Source organism: Cyrtonyx montezumae, unplaced genomic scaffold (assembly GCF_038088225.1).
Source record: "Cyrtonyx montezumae isolate F1298 unplaced genomic scaffold, pur_monq_1.0 scaffold_3, whole genome shotgun sequence".
Lineage (NCBI taxonomy): Eukaryota > Metazoa > Chordata > Aves > Galliformes > Odontophoridae > Cyrtonyx > Cyrtonyx montezumae.
In genome coordinates, this window is record NW_027072034.1 from 22,810,132 (window position 1) to 22,828,143 (window position 18,012).

Here is an 18,012-nt window from a genome sequence, read left to right on the forward strand (position 1 = left end):
TCACAAAGAAGCAGATTCTCTCTCAAGCTCTCTTTCAGAAAAAAAAAGATTTGTCCGATCTAATTACTGCACATAATTCGAAGTATACTAGGTACATGCAGTGTTACTGAATAAGATTTATGGACCTGCTGACACACGCAAAACAGCCTGGTCAAGACTGCACAACTAAGTCTCTCAAACAAGACTTAACATTTCCCATTGATTTGCTACAAGCTATGTTTTTCTTTCAGTAAGATATCGCTAAGATACTGCTAAGAGCGTGGGGTTTCACGGTGTCCAGCACTTGAGCTAGCCATTGCCATGTCTGTCAAAGCCAGAACAGAGGAAAGGATCATGCAGTGCATCACTCCATTTTTGCCAGTGTCCTACAGGCATGGAAATATATCAGAAATAAGAAGCATCTCTTAAATATTACATGACATTATCCCCTTCAATGACTGAAACCTTGAGGCAGTGGGAACTTCTGTGGCTCTATGTAAAGATCACATTACCACTATGCATATTTTTAACCAACATTATACTTTCATTAATAAGTTCATAACTTTTAAGCCTCTGAGACATGAAAAAACAAAATGCACTTTAAGTCACCTGTTTTCATGCTGACGTAAATGGAGCAGAAGTATTTACCCAAGCTACAGACAAAGAACCACCCATACAAAGAATAGACAGTTGTATACGCTTTAATTATTGTTTTTTAAGGAAACACTGTGCAAAAAAAAAATGTTTTGGTTTGCTTGTTTAAATAGAAACTCTGAAAATTCTCATTCTATTGTCATAAGAGAGCTGCCACAGAAAAGAGTGAGCTCTTCCAAAGCTCAGTGAGCATAGTCTAAATTATTGTGTTTTATTCATCAGATGTACTCAGTTGATGGTTTGGGCAAAACCATCTTCAAAACAAGAACACTTTTCAGAAGCCAAACATTTTGATCCAACCTTCTGAATTGTCAGTATTTATGTCAAGATTTTAATAGAGACACAGTTCCAGTTATTTGAATTCTAGCTTCCTCTGTAAACCTTCAGAAACAATGTGGGGATGTTGTATCCTGTTAAGTTCTCCTATCAGCACAGAAACTTCTACCAATAGATTTAGGCGCTGCTCTGTTAGACAGAAGAGCTCAGATGTCTTTGTTTTTCATACTTCCAGTTTACTTCCAAGAAGTAGTTCTGGTTTCCCAGAAATATGTCCTGATTTGATAAGCAACTACTACTTGTGAATGACTATTGAAGTGCAGCTGGACAGCATGCATACTAATCTGGTGACTCTGACAACAGCTAGTGCGACAACAGTTCATCCCAAGAAAGGACACCACACAGAAATCTAAAGGCTTCTTCCATAGGCTATTCTTGCTCGGTACCTCAAAAGTAAATATACAACATGATCTAACTCAAACCACAGGAAAACAAGAGTGCAGACCCTTCAGTTCACTGAAAACAGCATATGATTCCATTATCTGAATTCCATTATATGTTCTCTGCTATCATTCTTGGGGAAAAAATACAGTAAGAAGGTAATTATTTTAAAGAAAAAATAACCAGGGAATAAAGTTTTGGTTAAAAACATAAGGCTTTATTTTTTTCTAAATACTTTTCATAGAAGTCTAACTTAATTCATCTTGCTATCCAGTGTTAATGCAGGAAAGACAGCAGAGCAATAGGTACAGATGTCCAGGTGGGAAGGCACCTCCAGGTCCGCCTGCTCCCAGCCCTGCTTCAGCAGGGACACCCAGAGCAGGGTGCACTCAGTTTTATTTTAGCAAGTATTTACTTCAGCAATAAATAAACAAGAACTATTCTTTTCATCATCCCCCTCCTATAGGCAAAATAAATAAATATATAAAATGAAAATCGAAAATAAATTGAGGCATAATGCTTGATCAAGTAACGTTGTTTCAGTATCACTTGACGTTCACTGTTGTAGGCATTCAGTTTTCCAAGTACTGTAGCAGACAGTGAATTTCAAGAATCAAACGTCTTTCAAAAACACTCCTTGCTTCCTTGAAGTCTCGATGGTCCTGTTTTTATTGTGAGTACTCGGAAAACTGAAGCGCTAAGTAAACCACATCTCAGTCCTCCATACATAACGTACATCTCCACCTGAAAGAACGTTGGCCACATCCTAAACCAAGGAGTATTCCTACAGTAAAAATCAAAAGCCCTGTTTCCAAAAGCAATTCTCAAAATACAATCTAGTACAGTTCTGAGGTTTCTAATCCAGAAAGAAAAGTAAATTCAGTGATACCAACTACCAAATGTACCCACCTTGATAATTGCCTTACCCACACCCCATACCAGCAAGAAAACACCTACTTTTGCTACGGCAGTGAATATCTACTGCAATATTTCAGCCCAATGAAATGGAAATGGCACCAAATGTTATTGTGGAACGAAATCCACCATCTTAAGTTTTGCTTTCCATCTAGCAGCACACATGGTGCAAGGCATCCTTGTACCATTTCATCCAGTTCCCCTCAAAACAAGACAAAAAACGGATATCATAGCTTCTCTAATTATGTGCCATATATACACTTGTCTGTATGTGTAACAGATTAAGACAAAATTAGCAACTGAAAGGAAAACGAAGACATTTTTTATGTGACCTATGTGGAAACTAAACAATCTCCTTTAAAATACAGACCTCTGCTTTGAATGCATCCCCTTTACCCAAAAACAGCAGATTGGTAGTATATCAACCCACGAATACTAAAACTTAGCAGTACCTGGAAAATTAAAAGTATATCCTTCATAAAAGGTTATGAACAAAAGATTGATATATATTTTTTTTCTTTCTTTTTTTTTTTTTAATTAAAGTAAGTGCATATGGTCACTGAACAACTGCAGCACTCTACGTATCTGCAGAAACACTAAATATCCTCTCAGAGTATTCATGGGGGAATAAAAACAGTTCTAAATAAAGTTAAACATTCCAAAGTCAGGAAAGCACACATGAGATTAGCTCATATTGTACTGATGAAAATCTGGACCAGAAAGCAGAACACACCCATGCAGAAAAAACATGCTTTACTAACAACTGCTCCGAGTAGAGGGAAACTAAAAAAAAAACAGTGTAAAGGAAAAGCAAATTTGTGTTACTAACACACATGTAAGCTTCCAGCTATGTACAGTAACAATTCCCATAAAGCTACAGATGTACATTAGTACATATGCCAAAATGTTAGAGCCTTGAATGCACACAGTATGGAACTCAAATCAGGGCAGGGAGGACATAGATTGGGATCACAGCTCCCATTAAATTCAACTTCAGCCAGACAACAAGAAGATACTCTGAGCCTTTTACTCAGCAATCAGGAATGGGATAACATTAAGTAAAACCTGAATTTTAATAAGAATGATTTATGTACTTCTTCCTACCGATACATGCTTAACAACTCTCCTCTGTTGGTTGAGGTTCATTGCCCTGGCTGCAGTCTGTTGGTGGATACAGTACATTACATTGCTTATTATGTTCTCTTGTTGTATTATTTCAACTTCAGAAGAGCTAGTTTGTAGCAATATAATAATAAAAAAAGATTTTATTTTATCATCTCCCTCACATACATGAATATCCCCTTCCCCCTCACTTGAAGTTAACTTTAAAACTCTAAATTCCCAAACAATGTGCACTGAAGACATGTTTTTCACACGCCCTACTCTTTAAGTGCACCTGAATTTAGACAGATATTGGAAAATTTTAAGAAAATTTAACCATTACACACATAGTTTTTAGAGAGTTCACATATACTTCAAATGCTAGAATGGATTTTGAAATGCAAGTAGTATTCAACCCTAGGCTTGAATAACTATACAGCTACACTAGACCAACAAACACCAAAATGCAGCCAGTAAGAGAAGTCCAAAATCACACTCTGAGGGAACCAAAGACTTGCTGAACCACAACCATAACAATTAATTAAAAAGGCAAACAACACACAAAGAACAGAAAACAAAACTGAAATACACCTACACAAGTAAGAGCACTGGAACTTCTCGTCAGCAGGAAATCGAGCAGTTTTTCAGGCAGAACTGAAATTACTAGAGAGGAGAGACAGCTTGTTCAAACAGTTCTTACCAGAACTACCACAGGACTGTCCACTTCTGCTTCACAAAGACCTGCATCCTTGCGCTGCTGCGGAGACTCTATAACAAGGTCTTTTTTAGGATTTCTGTTTGTTCTTGCCTGCATCCTTTAATTGGAAATACGAAGGACGGCACAACTGTTTGCGTTTTGGCATCAAAATAATTAACATGCCAGTGATCCAGTGAAAACAATAGCTTTTTCCCAACACAAGCAGCAGAAAGTATGAACTAGTCTGACTTCTCAGCTGCAGTTTGCTAAATCTGTCATGGTGGGAATGCATGACAGACAAAGGCCAGCCCCCAAGCACGTTGTATTCCCCAGGGTGGGGGGGGAAAGAAGGTGGATCCACTTTAATGCCTTACAGTTATGAATCAAACACAAAAAAGAATGTACATTTCTAAAATGACAACATGAAACAGCCCAAGCCTTTTACAGCTCTTATAAAAGACTCAAATCTTTTTACTGTAAAATTTCTTTCTATACTTTAAAAGTATAACACAGTTTTGCTTTTGTCTTCTGATACTAGTATCACTTACTCAGGTGCTATCAACAACCAGCCACTAGGCAAGTATGCAGCCTCGGAGCAATGCCCTCACACACATTTGCTGTCAGTTCATTCCTCCCCCTCTTCCGAACCCTCTGGCATTTCAGATGTTGATGACCAATTGCCAAGAAAACACTGAGGAGACAACGCAACAAAATCTTTACTCCTCTTAAATGAAGTCACTTGAGAAAACCTCAGCTGTGCAGCCAGGAGGAGCAGTCAGCCAGTACTAACTGGCTTTGCCTTCTGTGTGGCTTCCTCGTAGTATCTGATGACACAAGAGAATGGAGCAGGCGATCTTCCATCTTCCCTGTCCCGTGAGGTTTGCAGAAGCATCTCTTGGCCTCGTGATTCAAGACCAGATAGCACTTAGTGGTTGGTATCTTTCATCCCCAGGCTTAACTGTAACATGAACTCAAGTTATGCTTCGCTTTTGCTTTCGTATACCAACCCAATCTTGCGCTTTACCACTACTCAGAGGTACCATTCAGCAGTTACATACTCCCAAAGTAAGTGACAGTGACTTGCCAGGATTGTTGTACAACGCTTTAGTCAGAGTGCAAAACAATTTTGTAAGCAACTTAGTTGAATGTTTTGGTAGTTCTGAAGGTTTGAAAAACCTAGCTCCCTCACAGAGTAATTTTAATGCATGACTGCATGCTAAGCTCATCAGTTCACACTACTTCAGGAGGAACAGCGTTCTTCAGGTTGAAAGAGATATTTTAGTTTTCGTTTTGCTAATTTTCAACACTAAGAAGTTATAAACTCCAAATGTGCAAACCTCGGTGGATGTATTTACCTGTGAAAAACACATCTGAGAGAGAATCCAATTTCAAAGTGAAGTACATCCCTAATTTAGGCTCCTTGCCCATTTATCCGATGAGACAGCTTCAGAAACCAAGTCACTACCTTCATTCAGTTCTCAACTCTGCTCCACTTCCTCGGGCAATTAATTATCTCACTTCAGTATAACTGACACCTAAAAACTGATGTCAAGTTAAATTTAATCTCTTACAGAAAAAAAAAGTCACTTTATGATGAAGAAAGCAGATCAACCTGTAGAGAAGCTCAAATATCCTCTTTTTTGGCTAGTATTTGTAAGAAGGCACAGCTTCAGGAACAGATTTCTCACCCTTCAGGTCGAACTTAAAACACTATTATTCCTTTCTCTTCCCCTCCTCCCCCACCATTCCCTCAGCTCTCATGCCTGTGAGAGATAACCCTATTTCACTTTACCGCAGTTGTGACCATCTGCAGAGCCTGACCAACAGCCTGCCCACCCCATCTGTGACACTTGCCCGTTTCAATGAGTCAGCAGAAAGAAACAAGACAGTTAAATTAATATTAATCAAGAGAATCATGATTTCTTATAAATTATTTTATTGATTAATGAAACAACTCCAGAAAAGACAAGAAAATTCTCTAGGATTAAGGTCCTTAACATTGAGGCACTGTAGACAACAGCCTACAAAGCTTCTTTAAGAGTTAAAAGAAGGAAACGAGCAGTTTATTCAAATTTACAAAAACATATCTTCCGGACTAAGTCAACTTAGACAATAGCTCAAGAACATTTAGTTACACTTCTATAGTGCACCAGCTCCTTTTGTTTTCAGAAAACGGAAGCACGGCACAGCTTGAGACTAAATTATACCATTACTTGAGGATGCAGCTGCCAAACAGGAATTTGTTTCACTGAGATGGGTCGTGATCATACTTAACTGAAGCCAGAAACGCACAGCATTATTATGCACAAAGCACTTCCAAATACTCGCTAATAAAGAGTTAAAAGTACCGTGCACGCGACAAAGAGTTTCTCCTGGTTAATGTAACATCACAAATACAAAAAGACCGTCACTGTACAAAAGTTATTTGACTGCACTCCCAATGCAACTCCCAGAATTGCAGGAAATTATTAGCTAATAGAGACCTACCTGAAAAATAATTCAGATTGTTATGGAAACAATACATTTCGTCGTCTTAAAAACACAGTGCCTTGAAGAACTTTCCACAGTGGTTTTACCAACAGTACTTTTCATATTACTTTCAAGCGTCAAATATTTGGCTCCTTCCTTTCATCACTTTCCCTGAAGGGGTTACCTATGTAATTACAAAATTACATGGGTAAAAGAAGTCCTCAGTGTTCCCAGGATATCTCAGTGTCTCACGCAGCAGATTTACTGCTCAGAAGACAAGTTTTCCACATAAACACTCTTATTCTCCCAATCACTTTTCATTCCAAGCGCTGACTTTTCTGATGTAAAATATTACTCAATGAAGAACCAGTAATGAAAAGAATGGGCATTTTCTCTGAACTCAGATGGAAAGGAAAAAAGGACACCTACGCAGTGTCACTGCAAATGCAGACAAAAAAGAGAGTAGCTTATGGGCACTTCTTTAGCTTTAAGTCCCATTTACAATCTACATAAAAGTGACTAAACTAAACTCAATGTAGATGCCTTCCAACTGAACTCCTCTAATTCCGATTCTAATAATTCCCACTGAGTGGCCAACATCAGCATTCACTGTACCTACCAGCCATAATTACAGCCAAACTCATCTCTGTCAGCACTTTTAGGGAAAGAACTGGTGCTTAACCTGTAGTAACAGAGGGCCAAGGGGAGAAGGGGAAATAATAATCCTGCTTTGAGTTTGTATATCCTGTCCATTAGAAAATTTACTTAAACTCCATATCTCCCCCTCTGTTCCTTTGGGGATCTTTAAATGGCCTCACAGCTCACAGCACCTCTTAACAGTTAACTTTCAAAAATGAGAAGGAAGGATGGATTGCTAATGGTGTTTTGAAGCTTTGCTGTCCTGCAATTATCTTGTTTGAGGGATTTTGGTTGGTTCCTGTTTTAGGATACTCATTCTAGTGAAAAAAATGGACCCACTTAAATAGAATGATAACCACTATTAAAAGCCAGTATTTCTAGCTGTCATCTGTATCAGTAAGAGATACTCTAGGATTGCCTCCCACACTTGGCATCCTGCCTTGCAGCTGTGTTAAAAGCATAACATTTTGCAAGTCAGTGGAAGAGTCAGTCTTATAGCTAAATGCATCTCATAACTGCCAAGTTTCTTAAGTGATTAACAAAGATGTATCTGCCCTGGAAAAATATGCTGAAACATTCAAGAGAAAGGCTCAGTGAGCTAACAGCTAACAGATGGAATACAGCACACAGTTCACCTGGCAGTTCCTTGACATACACATTACATCCAGATTAAATAGAAAAGGTCACCAAAAAGTCAGTTAGAAAGACTCATTCCTTCTAGGAATGGACAAAGAATGGTTTGGGTTGGGAGAGATTTAAAAACCAACCAGCTCCAACCTCCTTGCTATACACAGGGCACCATCTACTAGATGAAGCTGGCCAGCTTCTCCAGACAAACTGTTCCAGTTCCTCACCTTCCTCAATAGTGAAGAATTTCTACCTTACATCTCATCTAAATCGACCCTCTTTTAGTTTAAAGCCATTCCTCACCCTATCTTCCCTTCTAGGGTCCTTCCAGCTTTCCTGTGGACACTCTTTATGTACTAGAAAGCCACAATGAGGTCTCCCTGAAGACTTCTCTTCTACAGGCTGAAGAACCCCACCTCCCTCAGCTTGTCTTTGTAGGAGAGATGCTTCAGTCCTCTGATCACTCTTGTGAACTCCTCTGGATCCTCTCCAACAGCTCCACATCCTTCTCATGCTGGAGTCTCCAGAGCTGAACACAGTACAGCACATGGAGTCTCAGGAGAGTGGGACAGAGGGGACAGTCACCTTCCCTACTCTGCTAGCCACCCATCTTTTGATGCAGCCTGGGATACAGTCAGCTTTCAAGGCTGCAAATGCACATTGTCAGCTGACATTCTGGTTTTTGCTCACCAATATCCCCTAAGTCCTTCTCCATAGGACTGCTCTCAATCCACTCATTGCTCAATCTACATTTGTGCTTGGGATTGCTCCAGCTTAGGACCCTGTTGAACCTCATAAGATTCAGATGGGTCTACCTCTCAAGCCTATCAGGGTCCCTTTGAATGGCTTCCCTTCACTCCAGTACATCAACTACACCACACAGCTTGGTGCTGTCCACAGACTTGCACCTTGCAGTCAACCCCACTGTTCGTATCACTGACAAAGATTAAACAGTGCCAATACCAGTCACCAAAGAACACTTGTCACTAGTTCACTTCAACATTGAGTGCAACTCTTGAGTGTGAGAAATAATGATAAGGATGTCATGCAAGACAGCATCAAATGCTTTGTACAAACCCAGGTAGATGACATCAGTTGCTCTTCCCTTATCTACCACTGATCTCCTCCTTTGACTGAGTGACCCATCTGGTGGATAAGGAAAAGGCTGTTGACATACTCTACCTAGACTTCAGCAAAGCCTTTGACACCACCCCACAGTATTCTCTTGGAGAAGCTGGCAGCCCATGGCTTCAACAGGTATAACTCTTGGTTGGGTAAAGAACAGGCTGGAGGGCCGGGCCCAGAGAGTGGTGGTGAATGGAGTTAAATCCAGCTGGTGATCAGCGGTATTTCCAAAGGGTTGGTACTGGGGCCTGTCCTGTTTAATATTTTTATGGATGAACTGGATCGAGGGATTGAGTACACCCTCATTATGTTTGCAGATGTCACCAGGCTGAGAGGAAGAGTTGATTTGCCTGGGGGTAGGAGGGCCTACAGAGGGATCTGTACAGGCTGGATCACTAAACTGAGGCTGATGGGATGAAGTTATGGGATGAAGTTCAACAAGACAAAGTGCTGGTCCCGCACTTCGGTCACAATGACCCCAGGCAATGCAACAAGCTTGGGCCAGTATGGCTGGAAGACCATGCAGAGAGAACAGGCCTGTGGATGGTGGTAGGCTGTCAGATGAACATGAGCCAGCAGTGTGCCACGGTGGCCAAGAAAGCCAATGGCATCCTGTAACAGAAAATAGTAGTAACAGAAAACATTGTAACAGAAATAGTGCTGCCAGCAGAAGAATGACAGTAATCAATTCCCTGTACTCAGCTCTGGCAAGGCCACACTGAGTACTGTGTTCAGTTTGGGCCACTCATTACAAGAAAGACATTGACACCCTGGAGCAGGGAAGGGCAACAAGGCTGGTGAGGGAACTGAAGCACAAGCCTTATAAGAAGCAGCTGAGAGAAGGGGGGTTGTATATTCTGGAGTGGAGAAGGATCCGGGGAGGCATTATTGCTCTCTACAAGGACCTGAAAGAAGGTTGTGGTGAGGTGGGTATCAGCCTATTCTCCCATCTGACAAGCAATAGAATGAGAGGAAATGGCCTCAAGTTGTGCCAGGGGACACTCAGGCTGGATATTAGGAAAAATTTCTACTCAGAGAGAGCGGTCACATGTTGCAATGGGCTGCCCAGGGAGGTGGTTGATTCACTGCCCCTAGAGGTGCTTAAGAAATGCTCAGTAAGGGGCACGGTTTAATGGGCAATATTAGCTGTAGGTGAACAGCTGGACTAGATGACCTTGGAGGTCTTTTCCAACCTTGGTGATTCTATGATCACTGCTGTAATCCCACTGTAAAGGCCACCAGATTTGTCAGGTATGAATTGCCCTTACTGAAGCTATGTTGCCTGTTTATAATTGTATCTCTGTTTTTCATGTGTCTTAACAGAGTTTCAGCAAGATCAGCTCCATGATCTTGCTGGGCATATAGGTGAGACTCACTGGCTTCAAGCTCCCTAGGCCTCCCTCAGCAGCATCATCTTCTGTTACCCCCATCACGTTCGGGAAAATGTGTACTAGATACTAAGCAACTTTTCACGTAGTCAACATTCTAATTAAAATAACCCAAAATCACTGATTTTGCATGGCTAGGTCACATCCAGTAAAACAAGAATTAAGTCCATTCTGAAATAACTAGAATCACAATCCTTCCAAGTTTCTTTTTGGAGAAGCAGCTGTATATAAAAATGAATCACACAAATCTCAAATACATGTCCAACCTATGGCCTGCAGGCTGAGGCAGAGTCACGTGGCCCCACAAGAATGTAAACTTGCAACATTATGATGTGGATTTTTAGCAATATTTTTCACAACTCACTGGCACACAGCTTGAGTGTGGACTGCGAAAGCGACAACAGAATGCTGCAGAGGGGAAGGGTGCAACGCAGCACTGCCTCTCATGCCCACCATACACACAGTCCAGTAACAACTTGTGTGCATTACACATCCCATGCACTTGTGCCTCTTGGCAAGTAAAATAAAGTGACTGCCATTAATATCTCAGCCTACCTACATGTGGTGTGCCTGTGAAGACATGTTTTTTGTTATTAAGCAGACATTTAAGTTTTCCAATGTAGTTATTACACTTGGGCTTCTGTTATTTCATAAAGTAAGTTAACACGTTCATTAGTGTCACAAAAACAAGGTCAAATATCCCACTAGTTTTATGTTCCTGTTGGCCTCTTATGTTTTAACTAAAAATATTTTTTTATTTGTTACTTGTATACATTAACTATATATATACATTTTATTTGTGCATCAAGACGACAACTCTTCACTCAGAGCAGCTCAAGCAGCCCAAAAGGTTTGACACTCATGCTTTAGAGTTTTTGTTGAGTTTAACTCCTGTTTTAAAAGCAGGATGTTCAGCTCTCCCAAGATCTCCTGATGCTGTTTTCAAAGCAAAGGTATTTTCCACCTGGACTCTGTCTTTTTTTTTTTTTCCCCAGCTGCTTTTTTTTTTTTTTCCGTCTGGTTCAGCCTATCTTGCTATGGAAGAACAATAACTTAACACATACAGACTCAGAACGACCATCCCCAGCTTTCATCCTCAGTCTTAAATACCTTTTCCTGAGCACACAGTGTCTAAGCTTATCTATTGCACGCCACTGCACTGAGTGCTGGCCAACCTATATCTACTGTCTCACAGGCATCTTACAGTGACTTTCATTTTTTTCAGGAACTATGTGTTTGGTGAATTTAATCTCTATTTTTTCTTCCTGAGAGGCTAGAGAGATACTCCATTTGGACACTCAGGTATTCTCTTAAGAGTTTAAAGAGAGGTTAAAAAAAAAAAAAAAACCCTGAAAATGCTACAAGATCCATCAGGAGATTAAGCCAAAACTAATGTCAACACATAAGATACAAGACTTTCATTACCCAAAGCAGAAAGATGAAAGGAGATTAAAAAGTGTTCTCATTACAAGGGACACAGGAAAAGCCATGGAACAGTTAAGATGTTGTAATCAGACAGGTCTGCTTCTTCTTTTATTAATAGGTCTAACAAGACCTAATGCTCTGGGTGCTGATGGATGAAAGCTAATTTTAATACAATTGCAAGCTTAAGCATGATATGACAGCAGCCTAACAGAGTAAGCCACACAAATCACCTGCACACCACAAGGGAATTGCTGTGTAAGCTGTTTAAGCACATAAGCAAATGAATAAAAATAAATTCCACTCACTCAACCGTCTCACTTCCCTACAGCCTTCTCTTCTCCATATTTCTACATTGTTTCTACTGAACTTTACCACTCTGAACAAACAAGTTGATATTAACTTACTAAGTCAGACAGCAAGGACACAAAGCCTTTTAGTAATGAACTTTATAAGCATGCTGTGTGATGAATTAAGAAAACAAACATTTTTTAATATTAAATTACTTGAATTTTCTTCTGAAATAAAAACATTTCCAATTTAAAGAACTATTGTGGAGATTATTTCCAGAATGATATAGCTTTCTACTGTCATTGATCAACCTTCCAATATGCAGACTTGAGTATACTCCAAAGATGTCCCAGTTCATTATGAACAAAATGACTCATGAGCAGCACAGAAAGTGCAGCCACACAAATTCAGTAAGGCCTAATAATGATGTTGCTGTAAAGTCAACAGGTTACACAGACTAAGAAACTGCAGTTACTATAACAGAAGGTTGCTCGTTCTGTTACCAGAAAACAAACAAATGCATCCTTTTTAAAGCTTGACATACACTATTTCAAAATGCCTTGATTTCTTCTCGGAAATTTTTTAAGTACAAATTAAGTAACTGTTATTCAAATTAGAGGTTTTTTTTTCCACATCAGGTTTAATAAAATTTAAAAAGCTATTTAAATTATGAGTTTCAATAGGGCCAAGTGTCAGGTACTTCATTTTGGTCACAGCAACCCAAAGGCCACCCTACAGGGGTGGGGAGGAGGGGCTGGAAAGCTGCCTGATGGAGAGGGACCTTGGTGTGCTAATGGACAGTCAGCTGAACATGAGCCAGCAGTGTGCCCAGATGGTCAAGAAGGCCAATGGCATCCTGGCTTGTAACAGGAATGGTGTGAGCAGGACTAGGGAAGTAACCCTGCCCCTGTACGCGGCCTTGGTGAGGCCTCAGCTCGAGGACTGCGTTCAGTTTGGGGCACCTCAGTACAGAAAGGACATTGAGGTGCTGGAGCAGGTCCAAAGAAGGGCAACAAGGCTTGTGAAGGGCTTGGAGAGTATGCAACATTCAGACATACAAAATTACTGTCCACGGCTCAGCCTGTGTCACTTCAGAAGTTTGTCTTCTCCATTGGCCTTACCAGTGCAGCGTTACCCTCCTTCATTCACTCGATATGTCTACAGCTTATTAGCAAAACTAATTCTAGTTCTTGTTGGTTTTCTCATACCCAAATCACCATTTTCCCATGCTCATTTTTCACCTTTATCTACCACCGTTAACAGATGTTTAGGCCCTAAGCAATAGAGTAACATTTTCCTCCTAGATAATTGTTGGTCATACTACAATTGCAAATAAAATACAATCTAAGAATAAAGGCCATGAAAAAATAAAAACCTCCTAACTTCAAGATACTGAAACATCAGAAATAACACTTTCAGAAACAACACTTGTTCAGAGAAGGACAACAAAACTGGTGAGGGGTCTGGAGCACAAGTCTTATGAGGAGCAGCTGAGGGAGCTGGGATTGTTTAGTCTGGAGAAGAGGAGGCTCGGAGGAGACCTTATTGCACTCTACCACTTCCTGAAGGGGGGTTGTGGTGAGGAGGGGGTGGGCCTCTTCTCCCTGATAAATAACGACAGGACGAGAGGGAATGGCCACAAGTTGTGCCGGGGAAGATTTAGATTAGACCTGAGGAAACACGTTTTCTCTGAAAGAGTGGTCAGGCACTGGAATGGCCTGCCTAGGGAGGTGGTTGAGGCACCATCCCTAGCGCTGTTCAAGAAGCGTTTAGATGAGGTGCTAAGGGATTTGATTTAGTAGTTTAGTGGGTAGGGATGGTGATAGGAGGATGGTTGGACTAGATGATCTTGTAGGTCCTTTCCAACCTCATGTATCTATGAATCTATGAACACAATACTATGCTGAGAATGGACTAAAAAAAGTCACAGGAAAACCAGAACTAAGTACTGTAATTTTGAAATTAGACCAAAATCGCAGAAATTATATATTTATTTTGACTTTCATAGAAACATAGAATCAGTTTTACATTAGGAAAGGCCTTCAAGATCATCAAATCCCAGCATAAGTCTGACCTACTGAGTCCCATTGTTAAGCTACATCCCTTAATGCCACACCACAATGCCTCCAGGGACGGTGATTCCAACACTTCCTTGGGCAGCCTCTTCCAGTGCTTGACATCTCTCCATGAAGAAATTCTTCCAATTCTTCCTAATGTTCAACCTAATCCTCCTCTGATGCAACTTGAAGCCATTTCCTTGTGCTGAAAAATTTCCTTAACCTGAGAAAAGAGCTCAACCTCCTCCTAGCTGCAACTTCCTTCCAGGTAGTTTTAGAGGGCAATGAGGTATCACCTCAGCTTCCTCTTCTCCAGACTCAACAGTTACAACTCTCTCAGCCATTCATTGTAAGTTTCACATCCTTAACTTAACAATAAAACTAAGCAAATTAGAACATCTCCTCAAAAATTACAAAAAATTACAAAAAACAAATATGCCCTGGAAAGACACTTGAAGGAAATATGGTTCCACTGATTCCGTTGTTAAAAGTTGCATCATCTCAAACTAAATTTATAATCTTATGAAAACATTGGTTAGTAGTCAAATGAACAGAGATCGTGTGAGGTCCTGTAAACTCTGATGTAGAATAAGATAAAGTGTATGTGACAAACTAGAAATGTTCCTATATGAATGATAAGATATAGCACTTTCATTGCAGGATCAAATAATCTCAGATAGATCAGAATTTTCTGTATTCCCAAGAAGGACTTTCTCACCCAGCCTTCATTTTATTCTTAATAGAATTACAAACTTGTCTTCACTTCACTCAGCTAAACCAAAGTCACAAAGTCATACAAATATAAATATTTATATGGAAAATATAAAGAAATAAGCAACATCAAAGGTAGACCCTCATTATGTTATTGAAAAGCATTTACAACTTTCGGGGTAGGAAAAAAAGCTCGATTAATAGAGCTGGAACTTCAGTTGTACTTCAAAGACCAAGGATATTTTGTGTTAATCTTGCTACTCCGCTAACCAATTCTCTAAAATTATACTCTAAAATTCTCATCTAACTACTTGTGTAACAGAAGGCCAGTAAAGGTGCTGGGTCCTAAATTCAAAGGACTGCTAAAGCTATTTAGAACTAGTCACTGTCCAGCACGTAACAAGCATCTAATAACCATCCATATGAGGCCAACCTTAAAATGTCTTAACAGCATAAAGAAGCTTCTAATACCTCAAAGAAGCCATTTTATTTTTAATAGCAAACAACATTAAGAATTTATGAAAAGCAATACTATCACAAAAGGCAATACACATATATATGGTCAGTTATTTTAAGCATCCAAAGATAGTTCAGGTTCATTCCAGGAAACTACGTGATGTGTGTATAGACAGAAATGTATACACAAACGCATCTATATATTGCACATACACATGTGTATACATGCATGTATACACGTGTGCGCATTTACTCTTTGCTGAAATTTTACTTGCATATAAATACACATACCCACCACACAAACAAATCCCTTTTTTTCCTCATCTTTGAGTTCAACAAGATTGAAGCTGAGCAGCATAAAGGCAACAGCTTTGTGATATTTCTGAAGGCTTTCCGTAACTGCAACTGCACAGCGTGGGCATGCCAGCAGGCACTACAAGCTTCTCTAAATTTCAAGGTACCACACCCCTCTTATTCCAACTACCTTGTTGGAGAGATTGCAATTAACAAGCCACCTAAAATTATTTAAAATAAATATTTAAGTCCTTAATTCATCCAATTCTGAAGCAAGCTGTGCTCGTTAGCTATTGCAATTCCACCCCCTCAAGTCTAAATGTAATATATCTGACGCATGTATGCGTCATTAACCTGGGGGTACAAAGAAGACAGTCTCACTTTAAAGCAGGTTCTTTTTGCATCAGGCAAAACCTAAAAAAGCCTTTGGAAGCAAAGAAGGTTCAGAAAACAGTTACTGCTTCCTTTAACCATTTTTTCTTCTAGAATGCTCCTGTACACATTCCAGAAACTGAAATAGAAACAGAATGTTTTCAGAGCAGAAAAAAACTAGTCAAATGCATCTGAAAAAGAAACCTTAAATCCTGTGTTAGCATTTTCCCAGCAATGCATTCCTTAGTTTTTCCAAATAATGTAATCATCTGTGCTCCATTTGAAGTGTCAAATATATTCCAAGAGCACGTTAAGAAAGATTTAACATAAGATCATCTGTACCATTTACAGAAAGCAAAGTCTTCATGCTACTAATACAAAACTAAATGATATAATGAGTACGAAGCCTAAGTTTTGATGTTACAGCTGCATGCACACACACATTACATGTCACATACATGCACTAGCATGCTATGCTATGCTATCCAGGCAAGGCATACCGAGTCTGTACATAGTAGACATTAAATAAGCAAGGTATCCTGTTTTTTAGTTTAGCTTTCAATTGGCAGATTAAATTATTATTGAAACAAGTTTGTATTTACCAGAGATGAATGGACCAATATTCCTGAATCTTCATCTGACAAGCTGAATGCTGCATATTCAAGGGCATTGTTTTCCCCTTGCTGTTTGCAAATATAACCACAGTTTCTCTCAAAAACTGTTCGGATGCCTTTAAACAGAACCACACTTGTAGTGCAACCCATTCCAAATGCAGTGAATTTTGCATCTCTAGCAGCCCTGATTGCATTTGCAGAATGCCGGCTTCCTTTGCTCAGCTCGGATAATCTTCCCGTGCTTTGCAGAAATATTTCTCTGTTCAACCTTCATTATGTTCGATGCTTAGTATGTTCCTCAACTAGAAGCCATCAGCTACTGAAATGTAATCCTATTTGTTCAAGCCAAGCACTGCCAAAAATCCAGTCGCTGAAGACAAAAATCAGAGTGATGAAAAGCAAAGGATACCTCAGCTGAAAAAGATGAGAGGCTTTCAGCATGTGCTGTACTCCATGAGAGAGATGAAAAGATATCGCAGAGGGTCTGGGAAACAGCTCCTAGATTTCACAGATCCTCAGAACATAATCAAAGATGAAAGGAAACTGCAAAGATACTGCTGCAGTTTCTGCTGCCAGCCACAAAGAATCCTCATCTGCTGCAAGAAAGCACTCTCCCAGAATGCCTAGCACAGAGTTCCTACTAGCAAACACTTCTTGCCTTGACCTATTTGTGCTTTTTAATGTTTAAAAGCAGAAACGGCAAATGCAAGGGCTCAAAAATGAAGGGTGATTATTAAGTTACTGCTGCTAGTGAAAAACAAAACCCTTCAATCTGAGCTACGTGTTATCAGCATGCTGTTCTCAGTTCATGCAAACCACGAGGGAGCTGGATGCTGACAACTGTCGTTATTTCTTTTCTCCCTCACACACAGAAGTAACCACTCGGAGTAGTAAGTTCCCATCTGCCAGAACTGACTTTATGAAGTCACTGATAGCAAATAGTTAGCTGTACTCTCTTGTACAATATTTAATGACTATATGACTATGTAATTCAGGTAACATCCACTTCTTAAATGCATCTATATATATGAAATTTAAAATATACAAATTTCTCAGTTGTACAGTGAATTGCATCCGAGCTGATCACTTCTATCACTACAGGATTCTGTTCAAGAAAGGAAAAAAATATATATATCAATATTTGACAGTGGTCCAAGTAGTCCCTTCCAGACCTGTATTCTCCAGGGCAGTCGTCATCATGCTCCATACATTGTAAGGAACAGTGTTACAATAGTTTCGTAAATAAGGAATAGTTTTGGGCAGAGGAAAAAGAGGATGAAGTATTTGGCACAAATTGTAGTCACTTCACAGCAGCTTATGGTGCATTAGACAGTTCTTTCAAATGCTGTGAAAAACGGCCTCATTTTTAAAGCACCACGTAGGATGTGGAAACACACCAAGAAAAAGAGAGTTCATTGAGGAAGACAAACAAGATGACAGAATCACAGAATGAGTCAGGTAGGAAGTGCCCTCAGGAGGTGTTC

At 39.8% G+C, this 18,012-nt stretch overlaps 1 protein-coding gene across 11 annotated transcripts in view; it reads right to left on the reverse strand.

Annotated features, from left to right (window-relative positions):
* DOCK9 (dedicator of cytokinesis 9) overlaps window positions 1-18,012 on the reverse strand; it is a 119,735-nt gene that overhangs the window by 89,161 nt on the left and 12,562 nt on the right. For 4 of the 11 annotated variants that reach the window (XM_065740792.1, XM_065740797.1, XM_065740795.1 and 1 more), the window contains exon 1: window positions 4,067-4,334. The exons of the other annotated variants lie outside the window; for them this stretch is intronic. In XM_065740792.1, the coding sequence (XP_065596864.1) occupies window positions 4,067-4,180 (114 nt within the window). In that variant the 5' untranslated portion in view covers window positions 4,181-4,334. Of the gene's footprint in view, window positions 1-4,066; window positions 4,335-18,012 lie in introns of those variants that run through there. 11 annotated transcript variants of the gene reach the window in all.